The 22244-nt window shown below is 45.5% G+C and overlaps 1 protein-coding gene across 5 annotated transcripts in view; it reads right to left on the bottom strand.

Moving 5' to 3' along the window:
* LOC108547616 (rho guanine nucleotide exchange factor osg-1) overlaps positions 1 to 16879 on the bottom strand; it is a 63390-nt gene extending 46511 nt beyond the window's left edge. For 3 of the 5 annotated variants that reach the window (XM_017900204.1, XM_017900206.1, XM_017900207.1), the window contains exons 1-5: positions 16505 to 16879; positions 7211 to 7391; positions 2856 to 3497; positions 1505 to 1741; positions 459 to 978 (exon numbers count right to left, since the gene is read on the bottom strand). In XM_017900204.1, coding sequence (XP_017755693.1) covers positions 459 to 978; positions 1505 to 1741; positions 2856 to 3497; positions 7211 to 7372 — 1561 coding nt within the window. In that variant the 5' untranslated portion in view covers positions 7373 to 7391; positions 16505 to 16879. The remainder of the gene's footprint in view (positions 1 to 458; positions 979 to 1504; positions 1742 to 2855; positions 3498 to 7210; positions 7392 to 16504) is intronic. The other 2 variants (XM_017900208.1, XM_017900205.1) reach the window with 1 other exon arrangement.
* Positions 16880 to 22244: the final 5365 nt, after the last annotated feature.

The following is a 22244-nucleotide window of genomic DNA, read 5'->3' as shown; positions in this document are numbered from 1 at the left end:
TACGCCGGAGTTACATAAATTCGTTGCTACGAAACTTCGCGATATTCTGAACTTGAAATCCCGAAACTTTGCCAGTTTTGTGCAACGATATACATATCTACTGCGAGAACTTCTCTAAGAGCGTTTCTTATCAAAGAAAATAGTCGAAACTGCCCAAACTTCGAAAGCACTTATAGCCAATCCAAGTTCTTCTGCTGAGATAAAATTATAAAACGAATCTCCGCAACTAAAGCTACTTCTCGTAAAAGAAAATAGCTTAAACCACCCACGGTGTGAGAGTATTAATGCAAATTGAAATCGAAATCGAAAGCACCTATAGCCAGTCCAAGTCTGCTGAAATATTCTAGTATCTCTGCTGAGACAAAATTATAGGGCGAATCTCTGTAACCGGAAATAGCGTAAACAATTGTAATAATCCGGGTTCTTCCGGTGGGATAAAATTATTAAGAACGAGTTACCTTGATTGAAGTCCACCTGGCCGAAGGAAGCGCTGCGATAAGGTGCACCGGCTCTGTGAAACGTAAGAAGTGGCCCTCTGGGCTCCAATCTGGTGATCGCATCCCTGGCTTCGCCCTCGTTGCCTGCCCCGGAGGCGGTGTTCAGATTGTCACACAAATCGTCCACACACGTACCACTATCCACCACCGAATCACTGTACTGTCTCAGGTGTTTCGCCGCGTCCGCACTGGCGTTCAGCTCGTTTTTTATGTCACTTACGTCACCACTGTTCCTATCGTGTTGCCTGACCGACCGCGAGGACGACCTCCTCGAGTCGGTGCACGGCTTCCTGCACGCGTCGTTACTCGACTCACTGAAACACTCGTCACCGACACTCTCACTCCGGCCCATCGTCTTCAGCTGCTGTTGCTGATGTTGCTGGGGGTGCTGGTTGCCCGACCCGTGACCAGTGCCCTCGCTGTACGTGTAGCTTCGACAGGAAGGACGACCGTCGCAGTGACCGCATCCTTGATTCGTTGTCTGAGGAAAAAATTCGTTGCTCCTTGAGATTTCTGTCGCACGAATTTGCGTGTCGTGTATACGAAGAGTATACTTAGCAGAGTTACGAGTAGAGTATACTTCGGGCTGTATTATTACGATTAGGGGGACTTTGTCTCCGAGTTATGTGTCACAGGGATTAGGGGACGTTGTCGGACAAGTAGTATCTAGATATTTTTTGGCCTAGAATTATTTTCTTTTTTTTTTTGAATTTCTGTGGAATTTCGTTATTTTCGGAGACCTTCAGCTTTTTTAAGAATTTTTATTCGAAAGTGACTAATACGAAATGCAATGTTGTTGTTGATGCTAATATTGTTAATCTTCGTGGAGCTGTTAGCAATGAAAATATACTATTTGGGTGGTACAGGTTATCTGTGCATGATATTTGAACCGCCTCTAGTGGTAAATCTCTAATTAGTCTGCGTATATTGCGTGCTCGAAGTTATGAATTTTTGGGTTGTCTTTGAAGGAAATTTTTGATCTTCCGATTAGGAGACGAGTTAGTTACCTGAGGATAGTTCTGCGAGGGTGGTTGGTACCCACTCGGGGGCGGAGAGGATGCTTGAACCCGCGAAGGCCTTCTGGGTGGTGGTACCGGGGCTGGTCCCTTGAGTTTCTCGGTGAGCTCTCGAAGGCGCTCGGTCTTTTCGCTCCGGGGGCCGGAGGAGGACTTCTTGTTACTTCCTCCCCCGCCCCCGCTCCACCGGAACCTGTGCAATCGGTCCACCGCTATCACTGCTGGTTCCTAAACATAGAAAAATTACCATCTTCGTCGTTAACCTAATTAACGTAATTAACGGGACATAATCGAATCCAAATTTGATCTTCAACGCGTGATAATCCCCGATTGGATAGATCAAATTAAAATTGGAATATTCTCGGTATAGTCTGCGGGATTTCCAGGTTCCGATCTTTCGTACGAGCTTTTTAAGATCGTGCACTCGCGACCAGACCAATTTTTGGATCGACCGTGCTGCGCAGCGTGCGCTGCCTCGTGCCTGCCGCGAGGGAAAAGACAGATGACGACCAAAATAGAATATCGTTCTTCGACTAGACACCTACGTATCGCACATACGAGTTTTCGATTCTCTAGGCCCGTCACTTCTCCACGATCAATTCTCATTTTTTGTCCGCTTTGTCACGACCCATCGGAATTCGGCCGGGCCAAATTAACAGGTTGAACCGAGTTAACAGGTGAACTAGATTCGACAAAGGCCAAGTGGCGCTGGTCGTTGGGGCAATAATCCGGCTTGGCCAAGGGAAGCCGGGAATTGTCAAATTCGTCCGCCTTGATCTATCGCTGTTTCGTTTCCTGACAGTTACAGTGTCGTAAAAACGAGGAAAAATGCGCGCGTTCCGCGAGACGGATATAGATAAAAGAGAAATGGAAGGAAATAAATAATAATCAATCCTCGCGAGACCTTCCTCACCGACCCCCATCTCCAGCCATTAAAAATACTACACCTCTACCACTTGTAAGCCACCTCTCGAGCTTTGACACAAAGCGTCCTCCCAGGTCGAAGACACTTCGTCCCAAATTCCTACGAACCAGCTCACTCTTACGAAATCACAACAGTTTTTCTACAGCCTCTGTAGCGTTTCACCGGCCACGGATCCCCAAAAATATCCTCCAGAACCGACCGAAAACTCTGCTCGCTTCTAATCCACCGCAACTACGATCTACACGCGTAAACCTATTCCCATCGACGAATCTCTATCCACGATTCCCGATCCACGATAATCACCTCTCGCATTTCTTCTCGCCGAGACAGACGAGTCGAGTTAAACCTACGGCTAGGCTGATTAAATCGACTCTGATCGTGGAATTTACCGATAATATGAACGGTTGGAAGAAATACCTGCAGCTTCAGCGTCTGATGCTTGGTCCACTGTGCTAGCTGGCGCGGCACCGAGACGGACTGCAGCGTCGGGACGGCGGTGGACGTGTTGAACGATGTCGAGGTGGATGGCGACGAAGACGACGGTACCGCCGCCGTTAGAGCCGCGGACGATTGTGCTTGATGGTGCTGGCCAGTGCTGTTCCCCACCGACGTTTGCAGCATCCCTCGGTTATTATTAGAGTTCACCAACGGTTGCGCCGACGTCGTTGGCGTCGTCAGCGTCGCCGGCTGTTCCACGCCGGCAACACGGCTGTTCGAAGACGTGGGAGGCCCAGGAAAAGGAGCCTGTCCACCACCAACACCTCCACCGCCACCTCCAACTCCACCTACACCACCTCCTCCGCCTGTTCCGCACGTCGACGATGACGGATACGCCGACGACGAAGATGTGGTCGTTGTCGACGACGGCGGGATCCTCGGCAACGGAAGACGGGAACGTGGACCGATGCAACAGCAGTCGGCGATGCTCGAGCTCAGATCGAGCGCCGCGTTTTCCGCACACTTCTCGGTCAGTCTCTCGCGAGAGTCGCTCTCCCGGGAGCTCCTCTTGCGACGTCTCTCCTGCGATTCTTCCCGCGAGTTCGATGGCGGCAAGCTTTCCTGCAAACAGACCACTCCATTTTTCATTTTTATCTTTCTATTCTTTTATCCATTTATATTTCGTGCGCGTGTGTGATACAATTCAGTTGCAGTCCGCGTTCGAGTGTACTTCTCGATGATTTTTATTCCCCTGGGAAAATTGTGTCTTTTATATCTTTGAGATTTTTATAGCTGTTGAATCGGAAGAAAGAGAGAAATAACACCCAAATTATGGAGGATGAAAGAAATAAGTAGTAGTAGAGTAGATCAAGCAAAGTTGACTAGTGACTCGAATGGAAACGGAAGAAAATATGAACGGGAATGAAAGAATAAGCGTTAACATATGGTAAATCGAGTTCCTTCTCCGGGATCGAGGAGGCTGAAAAATAAGTAAATAAATATATTTATATATAGAATCTTTTTACATACGTTAAGGTACCAGCTTCCTGTAGAAAATGTCAGAAGAACTACTCCAAAGTTTCTTTCATTTTTTTATCACCTCGCGTCAAGGAAACTCGTTTCATAAATAATGATACTCACAGAAATTACGTTCCATGTGTGATAAATTGAAATTCAAAGGAGGACTAAATTATACACTCGACGACTCCGAGTCGCTGTCGCTATCGCGACTACTGGTACGCTAGTTTTGTTAGGAACATGTGTAAACTCCGTAAAACTGCTGAAGCTTTAGATTTCAGCAGGAAATCGGGTACGGGCATGTCGGATTATTGCGACGCGAAAAATTTCTCAATTAATAAATACCTCGAATTTTTTTCCTCGCTCCAACCAGGAATACCATGGTACGATTATCCACCTATTCGCGAATATTCTTTGTAATCGCCCGTTTATGAAATGGAGAAAAACCATGGTGATCTACTAATGTGTGACGTTTGAAGATCGAAAATAATGGTATTTTATACCGAATCCACGAGCACCGATGAGGAAAAAGGCGGTCCCCTCTGCGCGTGTATGTAGATCAGAACACGTACTTGTACTCCTTTGTTTAATACAGCACGAAAGCAGCGGAACAAATGGGACCGTAAAGCCTATGAAGTGGCTTCGTATATAAAGAGACTCAAAGACTGCTTCTTATGATACCGCGTAAAACGAAACGTAGGAAGTAGAACCTGCTTGTACAAGGTAATTTCACCTTGTCCTTACCTACGAGGGAACACCTAATTTCAACCTTTTTTTACAATTTACATTTTCACCTAGTTGCAGACGTACATTTTCATCGGGCCCGACGAAAGAAGCTCGGCGAGAATAAGCCTTCCGTTTTTACCGATCGACTCGTGAATTGCAATTTTTAAATTATCTAAATTCTCATCGGACTGTCATTACTCCGAGGTTAATTCCCCGGGAATTGAGCGTCGTTTCTTAAGTACAGTTAATCTATGCCTGGGAGCGCAGAGAATGAGAAGCTCCTTTCGTCGAAATGTTTCAAAGTCTCGTGCTGTCGGCGACACTCCGTAATGATTATTCGCGTCATTTTATGCGGCTCAACTGATACGTATGCAAGAACGATCGTGGCAAAGAGGATAGGAAAGGAGACAATGGCGTTGCGGCAAGGTGACGCTGTTTCTTCCCACGAACGAGCCAGAGATAAACTACTCTGAAATAGATCTCTGACTCTTGTGTATGCAACGCGATGTACGCTGGATATGCTGGAAAGTAGAACCGTCTAATCTCCTTTCTGGAAATCCTCTCGAGATAGCGAGATACGCTCCGAAACGTCTGCTTCGATCTTTACTCTGACATTTTACGCTGCGCTGCTTGAAAGCGGCATACCACGAGGACATGCTAAAAAGAGGAGGATAACGAAATACCTGCGCTCCGTGTCGTAATAACTCCATAAGAGAACTATATTTATTCCTTAATCATGTACCCGAATGTAGGAGATTACTCCAACGTACCACCTAGCTCAAACGAATTCTACCAATACATATTCCACACCTATATATCCTACCTATTCCATGCACCCGAATTATCCGATTAAGCCGATTTCTCGAATTTAAACCGCGAATTTAAACCCCGTCCGATTCACGGGGATTTAAACTTGCTCGACCGGAAATACTCGGTGAAAGAAACTTTACCTACCTTTTCAGAGATTTCAGCGTTTGAAATTATCGGAGGATAGGTTACCTACGTCGATATTTCATCGTAGACACCACAGGGGTCAAACATCGTATTCCACATTTCTCTGTCAACCAAGCTTGTTCATCAAAAATCGAGAAAATTTCGCACCGCTAATTGGCAAATAATTAAGAAAGGAAATTAAAGATTAAGGAAGCTAAGGATGTGAATAACGGCAGAGAAATCAGGAAGGAATGACTGTCGGATCGAGAGACCCAGCAGCGAGGAAGAATCACGAAGGGATTCCTCCTCGAGATGGAGGAAGACTGAGGGGTCGTAGAGACGGCTAAAATCGGCTGGCAAGTTCGCCGGATCATCGGCTCTCGATCGAGCGACGTATTCGCTGTGATTTGTCGCGATCGAAGGACTTGGCAAAGGTTAGCGGGCTCGGCCCGTTCGTGTCGCACGAGATTTTCACGTCGCCGCTACGTGTGCGTATGATGTCAACGTAGATATTATTCGGGCCTGAAGGAGGACAGGCAGCAGGGAAAAAATAGGAAGAGGAAGAAAGAAGGAATAAAGGGGGTTGGCTCGAGATCGGGCCGTGTCACTGACTGGCGGCATTCTATTTGCGCGATCGCCTCTATATTTAGGATTTCCGACGTCTTCATTTTGCCCGCCGCGAAAACGTCTCTTCTCTGTCGCGAATCCGTCGAAGGTCGTCACGACACAAGCCAACGGAGTTTGGATTCTTATTTGGCTGGACGCTGCGTCGTCTTTGCGGGATACGTTCCGCTTAACCAATAAAATCCCGCTGGCAACGGCACCGTGAAATTTCAAAAACTTTGTTCACCCCCGGCTCCTCGACCCTCTCTGGTGACGCAGTTCGAGCAACGGCACGCTTTTTGGATCGTATTTGGCCGCGAGGAATGCGATTCGTAATAAAGGATACACGTGTACATGTGCCCCGCTGACTGTGTGTTCTTTTTAAAAGACTTCTAGATAGAGTCCGAACGTCATACTTTGCGTGAGAATACGTTTAGATGGATTCCTCGATAGAGATGCAATAGGCAATTGCGCAACTATCCGGGTAATTATAACCACACTCGAGAGCCTTGTGTCAGTAGGAACGTTTATTGTCCAGAGTTTAAAAACTGTTACGATTAGAGTGTCAGTTCCTCGAGAATGTTAGGAAAATTTTTTGTTCCGGGTAGCCGTTGGATTAAAATAGAGACATGTCATACGTTGCTACCTTTTCCTCGACTCTGCAGAGACCAAAGGAATTCCGATTACAGGGCTGACGAATTATTTATCCTCCGCTTTCGTATTGACCGCTTCGCTAGTCCTGCTGATCTAACAAAGAGTGCTTCCCACAGACTCGAATGTGTACATAAAGCTAATAAGAAATAGGAAATTGGAGAGTAAAATGCAGAGTAAAGTAGAGAAACATCGGAAAATAAAATACAGGACGCCCATAAGTCCATAGAAACCTGAAGTAAGTTACCTTCGATAAGCGAAAAGCATTCGGAGCATAGCAGACTCTGCGAAGACAGAACTGTTCCGTCAAAGAGCACTATAGGTAATAACAACCTACAAACTCGGAAATTCCGCCTATAACGTGTTCCAAATAAAGCAACGGGGTATTAAAACAAGCCTCTTACCTGAGAAAGTCTGAGACCGTATCTGGTACCACCTAGAACCACGTAACCACCGCCGACACTTCCCCCTGTCATGGCTCTTGCTGCACCCCCAAGCCATCCTCCGAATCCACTTCCTCCTGCCTTCTCCGGCCCGCCACCCCCGTCTCCACCGACGCGGGGCATTCTTCATCCTCCCTTCACCCTGCACAGAGATACCAGGCAACAAATTACGTTTCACCCTTCGAGTAGAGTACAGGTAGGTTAAACGTATTACTTAGACGCTATATATTTTTTCCCTTCTTTCCCCCTCTTCTTTCCTTCACTTCTCTTTGTCTCTTCGTTCCCTTTATTTCGTTTTTTTTCTTTCCGCTCTTTTTTCTTCCCGCTACTTTTCCCTTTTTGCGCCTGTTCGCTAGGTTAACAACCAAGGTCTTTGTTATTTTAATAGAGAGTTTGTGCTGGCAATGATCTTATTATGGTGCTTTTCCGTCGGGCTTTATGAACTCACGGGCCGCGTTATGACGTAAGGTAAACCTAAATTGTGTTTTGAGTAAATACGCCGTCACAGCTTTACCGTCCGATTCGACAGAGGAGGCGAGTATAAATTTCGCGGCAGCGCTTGACGTTCGACGTGTATTTTTCTTTCTTCCTTTCTTTTTTTTTTTTCTTTTTAATCTTTCCTTTTTCCCGCCACGGTGGCGTAAGGAAAGTAGTCTTTCGGACGATCTCGCTTTCCCGTTGGAATTATATTTTTTAAAATATTCGATCGTCTTCTATTATATTATTAATACACTTTCCGAGTCTCCTCTTGGATAGTCGAAATTTTTGATAAAATATTACGATTTCGATGCAATGTAGAGTATTAGATTATGAATAAGAACGTAATACAGGGTAATCAAAATGTTTGTTCCATTTTATTATAACAAATTGCTCGAGAAAAATAATTACTGCATAAACTCGGTAAGAAAAATTGCTCTTTTCTGTTTAACTTTACTCGAAAAGAATGTGAAAGAGAAGCTTAACGCGAATCGCTGCTTATTTAACTAATCAAACCGAAGGGAGAAAGAAAGGAATAGCGACACTCAAAATTTACTCTCTCGTATTTTACAGCGCGCAAACATTTTCGGATATTTCCGAATAACTATAAAACGCAAACGGTGTATCTCAATAAAAATAACATCAGTTTTTCACCGAAGCTTTTCACCGAAACCGATCTCATGAATCACTCCTCGTCTTCGCTCTCCCCGATTTATAGTACACGGAACACGATTTCATTAATGTACCAACTACTTCGGCTACTTATCGTCCTCTTTAGGCTCTGCTGTCGTAAATTAAACACGGTGGAAAGAAACACGAGTAATTCCGATAATATCCCAGCTTAACTCGTCTCTTTGTTCGCAAATCGAGTCTCGTAAAACGCTCCGTTTCTCACGGATCACAGTTGATTCAGAGAACTATCCCGAAGCTTTCGCGGCGTGCGTACACGCTTAAGTCTTCGAGTAAGTTTAATGGAACTTTCTTGCGAATCCACGGGAATTTCATTGAGCAGGGACGACGCGGCGTAAATAAATGAAATCGTTCTCCACGGTTATCAGGGAATGCGCGAACGTTCGCAGGAATTCAAGAAGCGATCGCCGTGCGTGCGTGCGTGCGTACGTGGGTGCGCGAGTTCGCACGAGCGTGGCAATTCGATCGGATCTGTTTCCATCGCGAAAAATTTACGAAAACCGTACTGTCCGACGAGAACAGGGATTTTTAAACACTCTCTACTCCGGGTTCCGATTCGTGCCGATTTTTCCAACGCCCTGCCTTTAATTTCGGCGGCCATTTTTTTCATCCTTCAAGCAGAAATAAAGCTCGAAGGCTGTTATACCGAGACGCGTAAAGCGTGTAATAATTCATACATTTCTGGATATCGTTAGATATCGATTATTTGCTTCGACGTGACGAACGTACCGTGAATCGTGCCAATTCTCTTCGCCGTTTCGACGTACGCTCTCGTGAATACGAGTTTGCAGAGAACAGAGGAAGGTATCTCGCGATAGGATATTGTACAGAATTTTATGGGTGTACTTCTTTATTTATATGTGCATTCGTGTATCACGTGCTATAATAATTTTAATCGATTAATATTCCGAATCTTCCATGCGTAATTTCATCTTTATCCATACTAATCTTTCCTGTTCGCTGATATTTGCACACGAGGAACCAATTATTCTTTCTCTAAGTTGAAATTACATGCTACGAATTTTCTTGGAATTTAATAGTAAACCTCCTTGATTTTCGATTAAAAATTCTACGTACAACGTTATCGCTTTGGCTGTTTGCTATTTTTCTTTCCTTTTTTCCATTTTCTTTGAGTTTTCAACTAATGAATTTAAGGCTAATCGGGAATAAAGGTGCGTAAGAGAAGAATGTTTCGTAGAAGGCAAGCGAACATAAAGTTCATCTACGTTTGGCTCGATATATGACTAATGTCAATCGGAAATTGACGTCATTGCACCGTTACATCCGATTTAGGCGACACTGAGGGTTTCTGTACGGAAAAGGAAAGCATTTAACTTGGCCAAAAATGGAAGCAACATTTAACTGTAAAGAACGAAGGAATTGTACTCTTGGTTTGTAATATCGCAACAGGAAGCCGACTAGATAACCGCGGTGGAAATAACAGGAATTTTGCAGAAATTCGCGCATCGATAACCGCACGAATGTGTGACCTCGCATAAACTATCCGCCATGGATTTATTATTATATTCGGCGAAGCAAACACCGAGATTCGAACGTACAAATTAATCACGGTAGACCGGAAATTGCTGTCGATAATAGTGGTTCGTTCATCGGTGACCGAGCAATCGACGAGCAAATTGAAAATCCCGAATACCTACGGTTTCGAACGACTCGAATTCCGTGCCATTTACTCTTTAGCTCATTCGAATTCAGATTTATTCACTGGATCTCGAAACACGTGCAAGGAACGACTTGAAAACTAAGAATATTTAACGTTTATATACGATAAAATACCGATTATTCGCACCAATTTCGGGGCAAATTAACTCGGACAATAATCTATCTAAAGAAACCAAATTTTCAAGTATTTCACGAATCGATTAAAAATTAAAAATAAATGATTTTCGTATACCGGTAAGTTTCTAATTTTAATTTCCTATAAGACAATAATATACTCTGTGATCTTCAATATTTTGCGAGTAACTGGTAATTGGATAAAGACGTACGGTTACATTTGAAATGCAACAAAATCGTCATTCGGGTAATCAACGTCCTTTTCGTCATTTAAAGATCCTTCTATACTTGCAACCATGCGATCCACGAAAAGCCGACTTCTCGGCCCAAATGGTATCGCGATGGAGGCTTTATGGTTGCAAATATCGAGCGTTTATAAATACCTGTGTATGTCTTTTCTATTTCCGAATACTGAAGGCTAGCTATATCGGAAGTCGAAGTGGTCTGTGCGTCTTCTCGGTAAAGGGGCATTAAGAGTCCATCATCCATCGCCAAATAATAATAGGGGATTATAAATCCCGTTTAACGAATAGACTCTTGCCTGTCGAGTGCATCAGGCTCGTTTACGCATAAAGCAACGAGACATTGTTTTTTCGAACGTTTTGAGTTACGACGTTTTATTATCGCGAAAAAGCAACGATGATCGCATCTCTCCGACCGGCTTTATTTCTATCACGCGGACCGCGTGTTGCGTTCAACGGGACGGTCAGATTTATACGACGATAAAAATCATTTCCCTCGCATTATTTGTACCACAAAAAACGGCGTTCTTTTTCGCGTATGCAAATTACCACCGGGGTTGGACGAGGCATGGCAGAATTTATGAACGGCCGCGGAACAGGTTGGGATTAACGAGAAATATTATTTCGATGCACCGTAAATCCTAGCGAGCCTATTCGATTTTCATCTAATGCGTTTTCTGTCAGATAGCAGTGATCGAGTGACATTCAATTCCCGCAGTGAGTTATTTCGTCGAACCACGAGCATCGCCGTTCCCGATAACGGATGTTAAACCTCGATTCCACCGAATCCCGATAAAGTTCACGATCAATGATATTATTGTTGCACGCGAAAGTCGATTCGCGAGATCGAAAGGGTCAATTTTCTCTCGCGAATCGCGCCTGGAACACCCCGTTATGCTAATACGAATCTATCGATACCTCGAAAATGTGTCTGACTGATCGATAAAATGATCCAGGTCTATTTAGCTACGGAAGATATTTTAATTTCTCGCGTTCTCTTCACTTAGATCGCGAAGAAGAGTGAACGATATTGAAGCGAAAATTTCTGAAATTTTTTAATAAGTGAATTTAATGAGCGAATAATTTTTACGAATTATCATCGCATCTGGCCTCGAAATATAATTTTAAACGTTAAACGGTACAGATAATTACTAATATCGTCATCCTTATCTCGCGGTTCTATACCAATTTTATCGCGATATGACGCATGATGGAGTGGCGAGATTATTATAAAGTATTTGAAATTATCACACGTTTCGATCAATCGTCTCTGAAATCTCCCTCGATCGTATTACTAATTTATTCGTATATATCGTGCGTACATCGAAGAATCCGTGCCCGTCCTTCGTCAACGGATTAATAAATATGAAAAGTTATTATTCGAAGCTACCCAGCTCTGTCGAAGTTGTTCCAAATGCCAGGAACAGGCATCCAGATCGACTAAGCCAAGCAGACTGTGACCACTTAAGTGCACGTGTACTTAATGAATATTCAAACTCGATTTCCTCGAGAACGGAGGCTCCACATGGAAAACGTTCATTCTATATTTTCGACTTACTTTTACTCGAGGAATCTCCTCCTTTCCAATTGTGCCAACGAAGAGTATCCACAACACCTGGTCGCAGACAAAACGGGCACAGCTCGACTCGACATCACTCGACACCGAATATCCATCGATGAACCGACCCGGCCAAGCACGTCACCGATTAGAAAAAGAAGGCGGAGGACACGTGTTCGTCGGAGCGGAAGCTTTCGCAAGAATGCCAGCATTGAAAATGCAAATTTCCCTACGAGGCGTCTCGCGAGTCCGCGAACCGGCCGATGCATTCCACCCGGAGAAAATGGTCGATTGGTCCACGGAAAGCGGCGTCTCTTTCGCACAGTCCCGCGTCCAATTGGCCGGAACGAATTGAACTTGTGCCAGGGTCGCGGCGAGGTGAATAAAAAGAAGTCGAGGAAGCCGAAGACGCCTGGTGCGCGGCAGGATACCCGAGGGCGTTTTCTTTCGCTTTCTTTTCGTTCCCCGAACACCCGGCACTCGCGATATTCTCGAATTCCGCCGCGCTCCACCTTATTCCGAGAACTTTTCATCTCGGTCCACGTCGGCACGTGGCATCGGTATCGCAGTCGCGAATTAATTAAATTCGCAACGCGACGCAGTGGCGAGGAATTTCGAACATCTTGTACAGCCGTGTTCGGCCGGAAAGGGGTGCTTTCTCTCCCGCTACGCCAACGAAAACCCGTTGCACCTGCGATGCCCGACGATGGGAAATATGGGTCGCGTGTAGCTTCTTTCATTCGCGAGAAAAGCGATTACTCTCTGGGTAAGAGTCAACTGACGCTTGGGGGTGGATTGGGGTAAGGAGATCGTGGTCCAGGAACAAGCTTTTGATGTCAAATTAACCCTCGCACGGTGGACGAATTGTACCATGAAATAGTAAGAATTTACTAGCAAATAGGGAGATACAGTGCCGCAGCAACGGGTATTAGAAAATATATCTGTAATTCCGAAATTCGTAGTTTTTGTACTTTTTTTTTTAAGTTATTTATTATTTTCAAATACATTTTTTTTGTATTTTCCGAGTGGATCTCGTCGACTGGATGAAAGTTAACGTTATAATCGTATTAAACTTCTATGCGTGTGGAGTGTGTTATTTCATTTTATTTTCATCGATATAAGGAAAGGAGAAATGAGTTCGCGGGCATCCGTTGCGTTCAATCATCAAAAGCATGCCATCCTCAAAAGTACATCAAAGCGACAGACGAGCTAGGCAACTAGAGTTAGTTCTCGTGAAATAGACCTCGCGAGAGCCGTCGGATTAATCGAGGAAAAATTCGCGAAATAGATTCGATTCCGAGTAAAGCTACTCGCGCGCAGGTGGCACTCTTGCTGCGGCCATTTATTGGCACACTGCCTGCCATGATTTTCGCCGGGAATCCGAACGCCGGATTTGGATGATTCAACGATCGAGGGAGGAGAGTGGTCTCGCGAAGTGGCCTGGCACGCGGAAAATATACGAAGAATTCGAAAGACAACGGACGTGACGCGAATATCGGCGGGTCGCGAACTCGTATTTTGTCGCGTGGTCTCTCTCAAAGGGGTACCGTCGCAAGATATGCACCGACGTCAGAATTCCGAGTACAATACGGGACAATTCCAATTACTCGGTTCGCTTGGAACACAGATAGTGTAACATAACTAAATATTTATTTTTTTATTTACTTATTCGAACCGTGCCTACTCGTTAAGCGAAGAAATATTAAGAATACAATTTAAAATTCACCCATGGATCATATCTCTAGATCATATCGTAGTAAAAGCTAGCAAAAGATGGATTTATATGAACGAATTAAGTCGAAAATGTAAAGTGTAAATTTTGGAAATAAATCGCAGGGCTGTAAGATACAATTACGACTGACAAACAGACAAATTCTTTTCTTCCGTTCGTCAAATCTTTGATACTAATTTATCAATTTTACCATTGAATGACCAAAATGTCGGAAATTCGCTTTTCGACGAGCGTGGAAAAATATTCATTGCGAACGCGTCGGTTAATGAAGCATTCCGGATAATCGAGCGGCGAATAATCAGAACCGTTTTGTAAGCAAAAATGCATGCAGCGGAAGATACACGGGAAAAGAACACCGTCGACTAGCAGCTTTTCTACGAACGCTATCGTTAATCGGGCACCGAGGACGAAGGCAGCTTCTATTTTCATTCGTCAGATTTCATAAGAAAAAGAAATGGGAAAAAAAGGAGGATGGAAGAGAGCAGAAGTCACCGCTAGACTTCGAAGCGAAGACACTTTCGCGGCTAATTTTAATCCACGATCTCTTTGGTGAAGACCAAAAGTCTTTCTTGGCACATGAAGGCACGATACGAATAAGGAAAGCGCCGAAGAAAAAGAGGCAACCGCATTCCGTTCCGGCGACGTTGTTTGCACGAGAGACGCAACGCGTCTCGGTGCAAACAACCGATAAACATGCACGATGCTTTGTCATCGCAATGTGGCAGAAAAGCGTCGTTCGGTTTATTTGCGAAACGATAAGCTGCCGCGCCGCGCCGCGCTGGGCTGCAGCCGGCCGATCTTTCGCCAAATTCTTTTTCATCCTTCTCCTTTTCTCGGATCGTCTCGAGCGCATTTTCACCTTTGGCCACGGCAAACGCGATAAATAAATCAGAAAACCACCGCTAAAATACGCTTTTCTCGGAGCATCCGATCATTAATTCTTCGCAAATAGAATCGTAACGAAGCACTTCGTCTACCACGTCTTGTTTGCCTTTCGCGAGATTGTCTTCCTGCTTAGATTTTACCAGAGCCTGCTCTTCCGTGCTGATTTCAAATCTCATTCAAATATTTGCAAATTTTGTAAATTGCAACCATGCGATATCTCGCATTATTTCGCATTATTTCGCATTATTAAAACATTCGGGCATAATTTTCTTTTATATTATTCGGTACTTAAGATTGGAGCTACTAACCTGTAATGCGTACTTAAGTATAATACGAGTAGACAAAGATAATTAATGTAACATGTAGGATGAAAATGGAAAAGTGTACGCAATTACGTTTCCATCGGAATAAAAAAATATATACGTTGCCAAGAGAAAAAGTCGTTCTAGAATTTCTTGGAGATACGATCGAATAAGGGAAATTGGTTCCTCGATCGATGGAAATTTTACGAGACTTTCACGTAAACTAGGAAAACGTTCATTTTTATCGAGTTACTGATTAACTATAAATTCGAAAGCTGAATCAGGAAATTATTAACCCGGATTAGAACACTCTCGTAAAGAGTTAATGGACGAATCTGTCGCAGAAGTAAATTACCAAACGCGATAAACGATTAATAATTTCGTGTCTAATCCGTTACGAAAACGTCTGCTTCGTTCGATAATCGTTATAAGGTATTAATTGGCTGCCACGGTTTCCTCTTTTCAATGAAACGATCAAACGATGCTACGCTCGTGTTGCTCCATCGAAGAACGCGAACCCTTTTGTAACCCCTCTAGCTCTTTCTGTCGAGCCTCTCTTTTCGGGGAAACGCTTCTAAAGATAGAGGACACGTTTCAACCTCTTAACACGAACACGTCCGCCGTTCGCCCCTAAGCTCGCCTCTATACGGCCCTAATTTGTCGCGACGATTCGAGAATCGTGCAGATTCGCGTCAATCACTTTTAATTGTCCCGAACATCTGCGCGATCGCGCGACTGCACACGTAGCCGGGCAATTGTACTCAATGATAAACAATGAATACACGCGAGATAAAGCGTCTCGCGTGCCTTTCCCTCCTTCCGCCGATCGTTATCTGCAATTTCTCCGAGGAACTCGTTCAATGCCGCTTATCAACGACGAGCTAAAATTCCCCGATGGAAATTCCAACCCTCTCCGAATCACCCTCGACCACGTTATCGTTCCTCCGACTTCCATAAAGCTCGTGGGAGACGCAACGCTTTTGTGGATGACGAAACTCTGCCAGCTCTATTCGTGGATCGAGGAAGAGGATTCTGCCTTATCTGACGCGATCCGGCTCGCCAGCGATAAATTCTCGGCTGAAACAGATACGATATTTTTTTCGTTTCTGCCCCGATAATCACGAGGAAGCATCGCTAAACCATGCCTTCGATCTCTCGAATCGCTTATGCAGATACGGGAGGTTTAACGGAAAGGAGAGTCGGAGGAAAAGCCGATCTCGGTACACTGAATTACCCGCGAACACTGGTTCGAGCAAATATATTCGCACCGGTATAGGAATCGCGGATGGCACGCTAGACGACTGACTCCCGTTCGGCAAACATTCCGCGTGCTGGAGCCCAGAATACACACGCGGACCTATATCTACACGATCATCTGGCAGATGCGCTAAACGGCCAAAGGGTTAAAGGCGCGCGGCGTGAGCCCACCTACATTCGCGGCGAGCAAAAACCTCGGCACAATGCAAACAAAGAGTGGCGATGGAGGATCGCTGGTCTATCATTAAAGCGCCATCGGATCGATCACCCACGCACCGACGAGGCCAGGAATGGTGGAAAGCGGACTGGTTCGCTTACCGATTAATCAAGACAGCCGCATGTCGTGGCGACGAAGGAGCGTCCCGCGACCCAGCCAACGGAGTATCCCTGCTCACCCGTCGTAGATCTTGATGTCGCAGCAGCACCGGTACCCCGGCCTATGTCCTCGAGGCCTGTGGGCTCAAGGTCACGTCGTCGAACGCGTTACGAGTCACCAGAGACGCGACGCCGGGCTTCGTCGGACGCGGGCGTGGCGTTCGCCAAAAACCTCTATCGAGCACTGGCACCGAGAGAACAGGACGACGACAAAAGAGACGAGAGGAGACGGGATGAGAGCAGACGAGTGGAGAGGATCGAAGAAACGCGGCCGGTTCGCGGATCAGGAATATGATGCCACCTTGGTGAAAGCCTCCGCGAAGAAGAGGCTCCCTTGCCGCACCGAGTGCCGCTCCCGCTAAGCGGAAGATTATCTAAATAGACTCCGTGCTACCAGGCAGAAGAGAGAGGGAGAACGGGACCGCGGGGAGAGAGGAAGCCGAAACGAGGTGGTATTTATACGTCGCGTCTTTTGGAGAGCCAGTGCATCCGCGACCAGGAACATCCCTCCGCGGCACTTCGGGGAGGGGACGCCGGATATCGTGCATCTTTCGTGTTTACTGGACTCCCGGAGGCTCGACTTTTCGTCTGCTCGAGACCAATTCAACGACAGCTGCTATAGCGGACACGGTATTTCGGTATCTTTGGTATCTCCGTGATAACGAGCTCTCATTAAACGATACGTCCACCATTTTCGTCTATGTACAACGCTTTCACCCTACGAATCGAATGTTTCGATCGGTGTTTTGTCCCTTAAATTTCGACAACAGCAGCTAAAAATGTGCATGTACATCGAATTGCTTATCAGATACGACTCTGGAAAATTTCGTTCGAATTCGATCGTCCTTAGGGAAGTAAGGAATCATTAATTGCGAATTATTATTATACCTGTTGGAATCAACGATGCGATACAGGCTTAGACTAGAGTCCTTGGTTATATAGGGCCTTCTTAAGTTCAGTCTGTCTAGTCTCAGAACCGAGGCTGAACAGGTAAGCCACATGAATACGTGCTGTTTCTTATATCACTGCTCACGTGATTCCACGGTATTTAAGTAACATTCTTGACTAAAGCGTATCAAGAATATAAAGTGTTCTTACTAGCAATTGAAGCTGTAAGGGATTATGCGTCGATAACTTTGAGAATCGTTTTCGTTTATCGCGATAAGGAGCAAGCAGTTGGAAACGTTAACTTTAATCGTCTTACCTTCATCCGGTATACTTTCTTCGCGATTTTTGTCGCGTATTCAATTTTGTTTCTCGCTGTACAGCGTATGCCTCGCTAAACAAATATTTAGCGAGATAATCGTAACAAGTATTTGGAGCGAACGCGGTCACGATGGTTAATCACGAACGCGTCCTGCTATTTACGTATTCGATAAGCAGCTTGGCGAAGATCTGCTGTAAATTCTAATTCGATTATACGCTCCGGGATGATAAATTCCGAAATTATAATCTGCCAAAAGCAACACGAAATCGGGTTAAAGAACGTCGGGGAATTACGTTATCTCGCGACTCGAGGCCGCATTGCTGATGCCTCCGCGTCTTCCTAATAATTATCGTCCCGCGCGGAAACCTAAAATCGTAACGCAACCCGTTCGTGCAATAACGAAGGTGAACCAGTAGCCGATGAAAAATTGGAATTATCCACGGGTAAATAAATTTGAGGCCGCGTGGTTGGTTAAGTATTCGTAATTGGTAGATCATCGAGCGTTAGGTTGCCAACGTAGAAGGGAAAAAATGATCGCGCGAGCGACTCTGGACTTCGTTAAATTGATTCTTCACGCACGATTAAACAGGATACCGTGCTAATGATCAGCGCGAAATAATTCACTATAGTAGCGGGAATTTCTATTACAATTTTCATTACCGGTAATGAAATTACCGATATCTATAAATATCGAAATTCAAAGAGGATGCACACCTTGCTTCTCTTCCATCTCGTCAGCGTTTCGAATCGTTTCGAGGATACAAATAAGATTCGATGTACATGGATAATCGATAATGGAGAGTCGATAACGAAAAATGGGAAATCTTGCGCGGGTATTTCCGCACCTGTCTTAATACAGCTGCCAAAACCGATTGCTCGGTCTGGCATACGGAATTCCTCGCTCGGTGACGCAACAATGAACACAATCATCGAAAAACACGACTTGTGGCATTCGTTAAGCCAACAACGGAAAATAATGTACATATAAGAGCGGAGGAATTTGATCTTATTTACGCTTGTCGTGCACGGAAGTCGAGGCAAGCGCTACAGGTGAGTTTCGAAGTTCTATGTCGTGGAAACCGAGAAATAAGATAAGTCTGATACCGATTAATACGCGGCAAAATTATTACTGGATTAAAAACAAGAATATATAACTTTCAAACGCTACTATCTTTCAATTTTCCGTAAACGAGACCATTTTTCGAGACCATGGAGATGTCAAAGGATCTTGGAAGGTAGAAATTATGTCGTGAAAAATATACTCTCTATTTCATTTGGACAATAATCGAGGAACAACTGTCCCATAGAGTACATTCTTTCCTTAACTCTTGGCATACCAACGAAAGAGCGTCAAAATCATATATCTGTCAAGGTACCGAGAGAAGAAAAATAGCTTACAAAACTGAATCGATAAATGAACATTTACCTATAATAAAGGTTGTAATTTTAGTGGTACCCGAGGTAGAATGACAGGAGGAATCCTTAAACGTAGAATCAGCGGAAATAATTGTAGTAAGAACGAAAAAGGGTCTTCCAGCTTGACAAAAGTAATTCGACCCAAATTCTCGGTTTAATAATTAATACCGGAAAGATTAAAGAAAATCTTGCTCCACCTACTTGGTCCAAATATCGCGATCACTGCTGCACCACGATCTGCGTTTAACCCTCTCTTACTTGACCCCTATCACCGTGCAAACACGAAGGCAGGCCCAATTTGTCACCGTTCGTTACAGATCCGAATCAAACATCCATCTCGAGCTTATAACATCAATATCCCCCCTTAATCAGTACCACCGACGATTCCATCTCCAGCACACGGACGTACCTCGAGGATAATCATTACATCGCGTGCCCACGATGCTTCACCTTAATTACCACTCGAACGAAGAGAATAGGGCGAGAAAAAGGCACGTGCGTCGATTCTCGTGGTTCAACTTTCTCGTCCCTCCTCCACGCTCGTACGCGTTCTTTTATCGTCACGGGGATCGGTATTCGTCCGCGACTTTCGCGCGATTTATCGTCCCCACGGTGATCCTCTATGAAACGAGGAGAAAAAACGCGGCCAGCGCCCGTCACGGTTCGTCGTCCCGGTGCGATGTAATGGGTCAAGACATCGGGAAGACACGGAGGAACTAGTGGTCTTCGGGATCCCGAAAATATCCCGCAATCCCCAACATTTTCGCGATTTCCCCAAGTCCCAGAGGTCTCGGATATTTTCAAGGTCCCGACCCGATTCGATACCTTCGCGATATTGGATATTTTCGGGATCCCGACTCGATTCGACATCTTCGGGACCTCGGATATTTTCAGGGTCCCATTTCGTCCCATCCCGATTCGAAATCTCGTGGATTCCAGATATCTTTATAAGCTTGATCCGATCCCAGGAAAAATTTCCAAATCCCCGTTCCACGTTGACCCCCGAAATTTTCAGAACCCCGGACGCGTTGAACAGAGACACGTAGAGACAAAGTCTGCACACGCGTCCTCGTATGCGCGATACCTTTCGACTTCTTTCTTCGAGACGACCGCGATGAGGAGCGGCGCAGGGCTTCCGGCATTGTCGGGATTACCGGCGAACTTCGACTTTCACCGATCGCTAAAAAATCGCGGTCTTTTCCGCTCGAACAACGGGCCGTTGAGCCGGCGCAGGACGATCGGAACATTATATTCATAAATAGCGGGGCCCAACGTGCTCCATTGTGCTTTCTCGCGTGGTTATCGTGGCCGTGCTCGTTCCACGGAAGGATACGCTTCGTGATCCCGCTACACACGGGCAGATTTTAACAGGTGGAGGTATTTTGCTTAGATGTTACGATAGTTGGTCGGTTGGTTCGGGTAGATCGGAAAATGAGATTTTATTGGGCGAACGTGTGCCGTTGCCGGGATCGGCTGGTTCGATCGACTCCTGTTGCGAATCGATCGACCAACGATCAACCTCTTGATTAACGTTTGGCTTCGGGGGGAGGATGTATCGCGATCGGATTGCACTTCACGGGGGTAACTCTAGCAGGTGATTTATTTTAATTGAGACGTTCCTAAGTGCTGGAAACGTGGTGCTTTTAGACACGTAACCGAACCGGGGGAACGCGTTAAATCGCCATTCGCGCGGGTCATCCGTCGATTTTTAATTCGTGCTCGCGTTCGTGAACACGGATCGATCAGCGGACTGGATGTTTTTCACGCGGTAAAATATCGGTTGGACGAGTAGGAGTTATTACTACGAGTAACTGGCGCGGAGATAAAAGATTCTTAACAGCGACACTTCCGTTTAATAACCGGCGATAAGGATAGCGTGAAACAAGGTGTACTCACTCCTGCAAGGGTTCGAAAACTTGGCTTCCCTGGATGCCATCCACGTAATTCCGCTCGAGAAAGTATTCCCGTTCGATCGCAGCGCAGATATCCATAACAAGCACTTCCTCGGGCCGATGATGTTTCGTGCAGGAGGAATTATCATCGACACGTTTGCAGCGTGATAATACCAACCACGGGACACGATCCCGACTCGTTGCACCTCGAAACGAAAATTTTCCTCGCCGTTAAACCCGTGACGCGGTGCGTCGTTACCGAACGATCGTTAAGCCGGCGTCGTTCGATCCCGCACATTACTCGAGAGTTAACGCACCACGGATAACGATAATAAATGTTCCACAAATCTAGATGTTCCACTTCTGTCTTGGCCGTACGTTTCCGACTGGGATCGAACCGGCTCTTTCTAAACCGATTTCAGAATCGAATCGGACCGATGGCGAAAGACACCGTGTGCGGCTACGACCGGATCGTGAGCGGCCGCGATCGAAACGGTTTATCGAAAATCTTTTCTACACGGCCGGATCGCGCCGCGGACAGATTCGAGATTTCGCTTACGTTCGCGGCAGCGTTATCGCGGCGAGATAATATTATCATAATATTGTGTTTACGAGCAGTCCCCGTTCCGCAGATCGCGAACGATAAACAGATCTTCGTAACGGCCAGCGAAATGTCCTACGTCCTCGTTTCGGACCACTAGTTTCAGAGAGGTAATCTTAAAGTCAATGTGACTAGATTAGCAGATCACGAATTGGTTTTTATGCACCGGCATCGAGATATACACACGCGGAACGGACACACCGGCAGGTATACGTGTAGGTATATCAACCTGGGGGCATTCTTCACGATTCTTCGAGCGCGCGAGATCGCTTTTCTCCGCTCTTAATTAATCACGAATGCACTCGGAATTAAACGCACGGAATGCAACGGCACACGGCTACCATCCCGAGACCACTTTCACTCGACGATTTTTTCCTCCGCGGGCCACGAACCGATTTTCGGCTGGCCGGTTAATCGATCACCACGATCGACACTCGAAAACGTCGACAGCCGTGAAAACGGTGAGCGCGCCATCACCGACACGCTTCTTATAAATATTTTTCCTTTCCACTCGCTTCGTATATACTCTTTTATCTTAATCGGTCGTAAGTGCACGCGTATCGGTTT

This window comes from Eufriesea mexicana, unplaced genomic scaffold, assembly GCF_001483705.2.
Source record: "Eufriesea mexicana isolate 0111107269 unplaced genomic scaffold, ASM148370v2 scaffold1137, whole genome shotgun sequence".
Lineage (NCBI taxonomy): Eukaryota > Metazoa > Arthropoda > Insecta > Hymenoptera > Apidae > Eufriesea > Eufriesea mexicana.
This window is presented reverse-complemented; position numbering and strand designations above follow the sequence as displayed.